General features: G+C 39.3%; 1 protein-coding gene and 1 long non-coding RNA gene across 2 annotated transcripts; both read right to left on the bottom strand.

Annotated features, from left to right (window-relative positions):
* Window positions 1–1,508: 1,508 nt before the first annotated feature.
* On the bottom strand, window positions 1,509–2,991 carry LOC110921945. Its single transcript, XR_002582738.2, has 3 exons — window positions 2,837–2,991; window positions 2,321–2,374; window positions 1,509–1,807 (listed from the first exon to the last, which is right to left on the bottom strand). It is a non-coding gene; the product is annotated as an uncharacterized LOC110921945 (long non-coding RNA).
* Window positions 2,992–7,027: 4,036 nt separating this feature from the next.
* Window positions 7,028–9,494, bottom strand: LOC110924149. The gene is made up of 2 exons (XM_022168185.1): window positions 9,270–9,494; window positions 7,028–7,696 (listed from the first exon to the last, which is right to left on the bottom strand). The coding sequence occupies exon 2, from the start codon at window positions 7,694–7,696 to the stop codon at window positions 7,028–7,030; it is 669 nt and encodes a 222-aa protein (XP_022023877.1). The 5' UTR covers window positions 9,270–9,494.
* Between the last annotated feature and the right edge of the window lie 234 nt (window positions 9,495–9,728).

Here is a 9,728-nt window from a genome sequence, read left to right as displayed (position 1 = left end):
TAAGAATTATTCGACCCGTCATGCATTTATCAAAACAATCTGTTGATTTGACCTCAACTTCATATAAACTCAATAATTTCAACGACGACTGTCATAAGAGATTAAATTCTCGGATGCCTTGCATCCTCTTAACCCATTTTCGCTCAAAAGCTTATTTCGACCCATTATGGGTATTTACGCATTAAATGGTCTATGACATACAAAACAATACCCTTCGCTTTCATACTTGACCAAAGCATTACTCTAATCGAACAGCTCGTTTCCAAATGACTTTTAAGGTCATTTGCCCGATATACCTATCAAGGGCGTTTTTGTCAACTTTGCTCCATCCTTTGCAACAAAGGACTTCATTGCATATTTAACCAATCCTACTACTTAACTATAACTCTAATCATACATATCTTGCTCGAGTCAAAGCTAAGACCCGTTTTAATACCTCATCCACTAAAGTGCTAGTTAATAACAACACAAATCCTTTCGCTATTCACCCTGTGAATTCATAATACTTGACAATAAAATCATTAGTCGACATCGTCAAATGGTGATATCTTCAACATTTGACCAGTTTGGTCTAAAAGACCGTTTCATCCTTATGGGATAGTAATTATTCATTATCCCATCCATGTACAGTATTCTATCGTTAGCTCGTAATCAAAATTACCATAATACCCTTTTACCCCCTTTCTCCCTCAACTTAGTTTCTTATCATAGACACATGTTCTGACCCGTATCGAAACTTGCCGAAATATCATTCCTCATATATTTAACTTATCATACTCTTAATTTATACCATGAATAAATATCCTACAAAAAAGGGGTGTAAGCTTTACTTACCTAGCATCCGAATATGCTTCCCTTGCGCATTAGTCCCGTTTGACCCGCTTCCTTCTCAAGCTTCCATGACGCTTATCAAGCATCAACTATCACATATCATTCTCAAGATAGTAAGCTTGTTCATCATTCATCAAATCCTTTTTATCACACGGATCTCATATTAAGTTTATCATTTAACCTTAAAACATGCTAATCCATCATTTCTTATCCAATTTTCCTTTAAACATACTTACACATAATATGATTTTCAACATTATTAACATAAGCATATCATTACTTCTTTCATATCATCAAAAACCCACTTCATAACTACTTTGTAAATCACTTACAAGTGACCTAATCCTATGTTCTTCATAATTTCGTCATACTTATGATGTGTGTACTACCTACTAAGCATAGTGTACAACTAGTTCATGCATATCCTTCTAATCTCATTCATAATTCATCAAATTCCTCCTTCTAATCAACATGAATCATTCATGCATAAACATCAAACATACTAGTATCACATTTCTTTTAATTCCTCTAACAAGAATCCAGCATACAAATCAAAATCAAAAGAAAACATCAATATTTAGCAAGAATTGGACATGGGTGATCATTCAAGTTGTCATCATGTAAGGACCGCTTTTCCAAAATAATAGATTAATTACATAAACAAGATTTTTCGGACATTGAAATACAATTTTGACACTTAATAGAAATTTTTACAAAAATTGGGCATGACCCGTTTGTAAAACGGACATACCCCCTGTTTTGACATAACATACAACGTTTACATACGACCCATTTTACATAAAACCATTCCAACAAAAGTAACGAGTTTTCAAATCTAAAACATTTCAACAAAGTTAAACAAAGTAACAAAACATGGACCCAAAAGCATGCATATAAGTTGCGGAAGCGCTTGGTATTATAAGGCTTGAACATGTGCTCGTCCCATATCTCCAAATCGCCTATAGAGGTGCTTTACCTACATTAACATTCACAATTTAAAAAGTTAGTTATCTCCATAGAAAATCATAACCTTTCGTTTTAGCTTTATCCATATAAAACATTCTTACTCTTAAGCATACAACAACCCAGTAATTGGGTTAGGCATAACCACTCTCGTAGAGAGTATGACATACACATTCGACCCGTGTAATTGGGTTTAGCATAAACACTCTCGTAGAGAGTTAAGCATACACATTCAACCCGTGAAATTGGGTTTAGCATAAACACTCTCGTAGAGAGTTAAGCATACACATTCAACCCGTGAAATTGGGTTTAGCATAAACACTCTCGTAGAGAGTTAAGCATACACATTCAACCCGTGTAATTGGGTTTAGCATAACTCAACACTACTTTCATTAACATACCCAAATCCACAAGGGATTTGTCGCTTACTTACTACATTGTCGAATTCGTTATACAAGGATAGCTTTTACGACGAATTTTATATAAATAGGAAATATAATAAAGACTCGTATGACGCGAAGCATACCTCGATCTTGTGCTCCTTCCGCTTGCTTAGTGCTTGTACCTTCTTCTTTCACGCCTACATTAGAACATTCATTCATTCACTTAGTTTATCAATTCTTTTTACTATTTTCATATACATTCATCTTTTATGCATTTCATCGAACACTTGGTAGGCATCATATTTAAGGTACAAGGTACAAGTCTATTAAGCATGTTCCTACTAACTCATCACCACACAAAATCACCTTCCTCTAAATTCACATAATTTCCATTCTAAAATCAGTTTATCTAGCATTCAAGCATCACAACAATTTCACATATCAACTAAAACATAATCATATTCCTTAAGAACCTCCTATTAGAAATATAATCTTTACAAAGTGGTTTTTCACTACACTTTTCATACAATCCTAAATTCAAGCATGATTCTTGTTCTAAAAGCAAATTTTAACTCAGATTTATTACAATCGATACAAGGAATCGAGATTGGGTTTTACCCCCTTTTCAAAAATTCACAATTTCAGCAAATTAAACTTACCACTTCAATAATTAGGGTCAGATTTTCGCAAAGAGGGGCTCATGCATCGAATTTTCTTGAGATTTAAGCTTCAATTCTTGATTTCTTGAGTTTAGGGTTTTTCACCCTCTCCCTGCCCTTGTTCGATCGATCCCAACACCAGACATGGTGTTTTTCTTTTTCATTTACTAAATAAATCCCTTTTTGTTCAATATTTGCACTTTAGTCCCTCCTACTTTGAGAAAGTGTTTTAAGTTAGGCTTTATCACTTAATTAGCTACCATTTAGTCATGTTTCATTAACCAAGTTACATTCTTTATTTATTTTGTATATTTATTGTCTTACTAACATTTTTGGGGCGTTACAAGTCTACCCCCCTTAAAGGAGGTTTCGTCCCCGAAACCTGATCATAATTTAAATATTGACATACCGAAAAGAAAAGGATAGTGCCTCCTCATTTCGTCTTCTGTTTCCCACGTAAGATCCGAACCCTTCCGGTGCTGCCATTGTACCAACACTTGTCTAACAGCTTTGTTGCGGAGATTCTTCACCTTGAAATCCTTAATGGCTATGGGTTTTTCGACATAATTTAACCCTTCGTCCAACTCAATATCATCAAGAGGTACTAGTGCTGTCTCATCCGCAAGGCACTTTCTCAATTGTGACACGTGGAAGGTATGGTGAATCCCATCTAGAGCAGGCGGTAATTCTAGTCGATACGCAACCCTTCCAACCCGAGCTAAGATTTTAAACGGCCCGATGTAACGAGGACCTAACTTTCCCCGTTTGCGAAAACGGATTATACCCTTCCATGGGGACACTTTTAGCAAGACAAAATCTCCGACTTGGAATTCGATAGGACGCCTTCTCTTGTCTGCATAAGCTTTTTGCCGATCTTGAGCTGCTTTCAACCTTGTTCTAACCATTTCGATCTTTTCATTCGTTGCTGCTATTAAATCACTTGGTGCAAGCTCTCTTTGTCCTACTTCGCCCCAACATACGGGAGTCCTACATTTTCTCCCGTATAATAGTTCGTAAGGTGCCATTTGAATACCACTATGGTAACTGTTATTGTAAGAAAATTCGACCAGTGGCAATTGGTCGTCCCAACTTCCCCCAAAATCTAAGGCACACGCCCTCAACATATCAACGAGTGTTTGAATGGTTCTTTCTGACTGGCCGTCAGTTTGAGGGTGGTAGGCGGTACTTATGTGCAACTTCGTACCCACACTCTCGTGAAACTTTCGCCAGTAACGAGAAGTAAATCTAGTGTCCCGATCCGAGACAATCGACATGGGCACTCCATGACGGGATATGATCTCGTTCATATAAATTTCTGCCATTTTCTCAGAAGAGTAAGCTTCTTTGATGGGTAAAAAGTGAGCGCTTTTTGTAAGTCGGTCTACGATTACCCATATTGTATCGTGCCCTTTCTTTGTTTTAGGAAGTTTGGTTATCAAATCCATCGTTAGTTCCTCCCACTTCCATACCGGTATCTCCAAAGGTTGTAACTTCCCATACGGCTTTTGATGTTCTACTTTCACTTGGGAGCATGTTAAGCATTTCGCGACGTATTTAACTATGTCACGCTTCATACCCGGCCACCAATAATTGGCCTTCAAGTCCCGATACATCTTTGTAGCCCCGGGATGGACCGAATATCGAGACTTATGTGCCTCGTCGAGCAAGGCAGCCTTGACTTCGCAGAATCGCGGAATCCAAATTCGGCCGAACCGCGTCTTAAGCCCGGTCGAATTATCTTCTAGATTATCGATCACACCTTTTAATCGTTCCCTCTTCAGGCCTTCCGCTCCGAGCGACTTTATTTGGGATTCGCGTATCGCTTCGAGTAATCGTGGCGTAACTATCATCTCCATGGATTTCACTCTTATGGGAGATGGATACTCTTTACGGCTTAACGCATCGGCTACTACATTTGCCTTCCCCGGGTGGTAGAGGATATCACAATCATAATCTTTGATAAGTTCTAACCACCTCCGCTGCCTCATATTTAGGTCTTTTTGTTCAAAGAAATATTTAAGGCTTTTGTGGTCTGAGTAAATGGTGCATTTTGCCCCATATAGATAATGCCTCCAAATCTTTAATGCGAACACTACCGCCGCTAATTCTAAGTCGTGGGTGGGGTAGTTCACCTCATGTGGCTTCAATTGTCGTGAAACATAAGCGATAACTCTCCCTCTTTGCATTAGAACGCAACCCAATCCCTGGTGTGAAGCGTCTGAATAGACCACCAGGTCTTCGGTTCCGTCTGGTAATGTTAAGATCGGGGGACTTGATAGTTTCTCTTTTAACATTTGAAAAGCCTCCTCCTGTTCTTTTCCCCATACAAACTTCTCTTTCTTTCTTGTCAATTTTGTTAAGGGTAAGGCTATCTTGGAAAAATCCTGTATGAACCTTCTATAGTATCCAGCAAGACCCAGAAAACTTCTTATCTCTGTTGGGTTTTTCGGAGAAACCCACTTCATTACAGCATCGATCTTTGAAGGATCAACCAAAACACCTTCCGAATTTATCACGTGCCCCAGAAACTGCACTTCCCTGAGCCAAAAGGCGCATTTTGAAAATTTTGCGTAGAGCTTCTCCTTACGGAGAACTTCAAGTACTTCACGCAAGTGTACTGCATGTTCATCTTTGCTTCGTGAATAAACCAGAATATCATCTATGAATACAATCACAGACCTATCCAACATGGGTCGGCATACACGGTTCATAAGGTCCATAAATGCCGCCGGCGCATTTGTTAACCCGAAGGACATAACTAAGAACTCATAATGTCCATAACGGGTTCTAAATGCGGTCTTTGGAACGTCTTCTTCCCGTACCCTAACTTGATGGTACCCCGATCGCAGGTCTATCTTGGAGAACCAACTCGCCCCTTGTAACTGATCAAAAAGGTCGTCAATTCTGGGTAAAGGGTAGCGGTTCTTTATGGTCAGCTTATTTAACTCCCTATAGTCGATGCACATGCGCATCGACCCGTCTTTCTTCTTAACAAATAAGACAAGCGCTCCCCAAGGCGACACACTTGGGCGTATGAAGCCATTGTCTAGGAGGTCTTGTAATTGTGTCATTAATTCCCGCATTTCCGTGGGAGCTAACCTATAGGGAGCCTTCGCGACCGGTTTCGCACCCGGATTCAGTTCGATATTAAATTCCACTTCTCGCTCGGGAGGGAGACCCGGCAATTCCTCCGGGAATACATCCGGAAATTCGTTCACAATTTCAACATCTTCAAGCTTTGGAGAGCCTTGTTGAATATTTATTACGTACGCTAAATATGCTCTACTCCCATTGAGCACATACTTGGTAGCTTGAACGAGGGTACATAACTTCGCTTCCATCTTTCTTTCGCCTTGTACATTTAATCGTCTTCCACTTGGAGCTTGGAGATGTATAGTTTTGGTTTCACAATTTATCTCCGCGCGGTTTCGGGACATCCAATCCATACCCACTATTACTTTAAATTCCCCCAAGATCATGGGTATAAGATCGATAGCAAACTCCTCATCCTCAATAGTTAATTTACAATTTTTACATATTTCATGCAACAAACAATTTTTACTATCTGCTATCTCTACTTCTAAGGGCATCGACATCCGTTCAATCTTAAAGGAAGGATGTTGTACGATTTCACTAGAGATAAATGACATAGTGGCCCCGGTATCAAACAATACATAAACCGGCATTGAGTTTATTAAAAAGATACCTGAAACCACATTCGGCTGGGATTTGGCTTCTTCCGAGGTGATTTGGAACATTCTCCCCCTCGCCTTAGAACTCTCTTGTTTCTTATCTTCTTTCTTTGATTCTTGCTGAAGCTTCGGGCATTCCGATTTGATATGCCCCCTTTCAAAACAGTTGAAACAAGTCTTTGGGTTGTTCGGGCATTGATAAGACGAATGCCCCTCCTTCCCGCATTTGAAGCACCCCTTTTTGCCTAGCAAACATTCTCCGGTGTGGAGCTTCCCACACGTCTTGCATGGTGTAATTCCACCTTTCGACTTGCCCTTCCTTCCTTGATCCTAAAACTTCCCCTTTTTAGATGGGCTAAAATTTGCACCCTTTTCACTCGGTCTCTTTTCACCTCGCTCTTCTTGTCTTTTAATCTCGATCTCCCTATCCCGTGCTAAATCAATGAGCTCCTCGAGGGTTTCACATTTTGAGGGAGTGATGAACTCTCTAATTTCTGCCTTACACGCCATAGAAACGACTTATCTTCATCCTCTCGGTTGTTACCAATTCTCCACAGAACTTCATCTTATCCATAAAATTGTTTGCTATTTCATTCACCGATTCGTTTTTCTGCCGGAGGCGTAAGAAATCCTCCTGAATCTTGTCGATAGCCGACTGAGGACAATGATATCTCATGAAGGGCCCCTTGAACTCTTGCCAAGTCATAACTTGCAGCCTATCGTCGCCTATTTCCTTGCTGTGCGCATCCCACCAATCTTTCGCTTGATGGGTTAGTAAACCGGTAGCGAACATCACTTGGTCCTCCTTATCGCACCGGCTTCGTATAAACACCGCCTCTATATTCGAGACCCATCTTTGACATTCGACTGGGTCAATTTTACCGTCATACGTCATCGGATGGCATGCCATAAAATCCTTATAAGTGCACCTTCGTTCCTTACCTCTACCCTTGGATCCTTCGATTAATTCCTTCAACTCTTCGAACCTACTGGTCATCATAGCATCCACAACCCCCAGAACTCGGCTTTCTACTTCTTGAGCCAACCGTGGAAGATTGGCTTGTATAACCCCTTCCGCTACTTCTGTAACTCTGTTCTCGAATGCTTCTTGTCTAGCCACATCATTGTTATCATCATTATCATCGTTAATATTTCTTGCATCAGCCATCTACACAATGTTAATATTTCGTTTAATACAATTTAATCATCTTTCAGCATACCATTAATCATTAATCATCATTCGTTTAATCCATTTCATGTCATTTGCTTCGTTTCTTTTTATTCTTACGAATCCATTCTCGTTATGTTCGCTAATAGTGATTACATACACTTGTTAAACCTTATATGGACACAACGTAGCCAAGAAATAAGCTTTCGGACAAACCGGTAACACAAAACATGAAAAACAAAACAATTCAACGTTTCGGCATTAGGTAAGCCGTCGGCGACGGCTATGTTGCCCGTCGGCGACGGGCTCGTATAATGGCCGTCGGACATGATCACCCGTCGGCAGGGTGTTAAGGCGTCGGGTGAGGGTACAGCGTCGGCGACGGGTGTCTGGCCGTCGGCGACGGCCAGCCGTTTGCTTATCCGCTGCAGCTTCATTTTTAACGTTTTAATTCTTTCTCGGTTTCGTTTTCCAGCCATACGGTACCTGGAATTCATTATTTTGCTACCCATACTACTTACTTCACATCCTTAACTTAATTTTTACATCTCAAACTCATTACATATATTAGTATTCATCGGGAACTTAAATTATTACCTCTTTGGCGATCTTGGAGTGAGCACATTAGCACGAGCCATTTGGTTTGAGTTCGGGCGCTAGGACTCCTGCCCGAATCCCTCAAACCTTGGCTCTGATACCAACTTGTAAGGACCGCTTTTCCAAAATAATAGATTAATTACATAAACAAGATTTTTCGGACATTGAAATACAATTTTGACACTTAATAGAAATTTTTACAAAAATTGGGCATGACCCGTTTGTAAAACGGACATACCCCCTGTTTTGACATAACATACAACGTTTACATACGACCCATTTTACATAAAACCATTCCAACAAAAGTAACGAGTTTTCAAATCTAAAACATTTCAACAAAGTTAAACAAAGTAGCAAAACATGGACCCAAAAGCATGCATATAAGTTGCGGAAGCGCTTGGTATTATAAGGCTTGAACATGTGCTCGTCCCATATCTCCAAATCGCCTATAGAGGTGCTTTACCTACATTAACATTCACAATTTAAAAAGTTAGTTATCTCCATAGAAAATCATAACCTTTCGTTTTAGCTTTATCCATATAAAACATTCTTACTCTTAAGCATACAACAACCCAGTAATTGGGTTAGGCATAACCACTCTCGTAGAGAGTATGACATACACATTCGACCCGTGTAATTGGGTTTAGCATAAACACTCTCGTAGAGAGTTAAGCATACACATTCAACCCGTGAAATTGGGTTTAGCATAAACACTCTCGTAGAGAGTTAAGCATACACATTCAACCCGTGAAATTGGGTTTAGCATAAACACTCTCGTAGAGAGTTAAGCATACACATTCAACCCGTGTAATTGGGTTTAGCATAACTCAACACTACTTTCATTAACATACCCAAATCCACAAGGGATTTGTCGCTTACTTACTACATTGTCGAATTCGTTATACAAGGATAGCTTTTACGACGAATTTTATATAAATAGGAAATATAATAAAGACTCGTATGACGCGAAGCATACCTCGATCTTGTGCTCCTTCCGCTTGCTTAGTGCTTGTACCTTCTTCTTTCACGCCTACATTAGAACATTCATTCATTCACTTAGTTTATCAATTCTTTCTACTATTTTCATATACATTCATCTTTTATGCATTTCATCGAACACTTGGTAGGCATCATATTTAAGGTACAAGGTACAAGTCTATTAAGCATGTTCCTACTAACTCATCACCACACAAAATCACCTTCCTCTAAATTCACATAATTTCCATTCTAAAATCAGTTTATCTAGCATTCAAGCATCACAACAATTTCACATATCAACTAAAACATAATCATATTCCTTAAGAACCTCCTATTAGTAATATAATCTTTACAAAGTGGGTTTTCACTACACTTTTCATACAATCCTAAATTCAAGCATGATTCTTGTTCTAAAAGCAAATTTTAACTCAGATTTATTACAATCGATACAAGGAAT

The sequence above is a fragment of the Helianthus annuus genome, chromosome 17, assembly GCF_002127325.2.
Source record: "Helianthus annuus cultivar XRQ/B chromosome 17, HanXRQr2.0-SUNRISE, whole genome shotgun sequence".
Classification (NCBI taxonomy): Eukaryota; Viridiplantae; Streptophyta; class Magnoliopsida; order Asterales; family Asteraceae; genus Helianthus; species Helianthus annuus.
The sequence above is the reverse complement of the archived record's forward strand: the minus strand, read 5'-3'. Positions and strand labels throughout refer to the sequence as shown.

What these genes read in the sequence shown, in the direction of transcription:
- LOC110924149 (XM_022168185.1), bottom strand. Translation starts at nt 7,696, where the DNA reads ATGGCTGATGCAAGAAATATTAACGATGATAATGATGATAACAATGAT.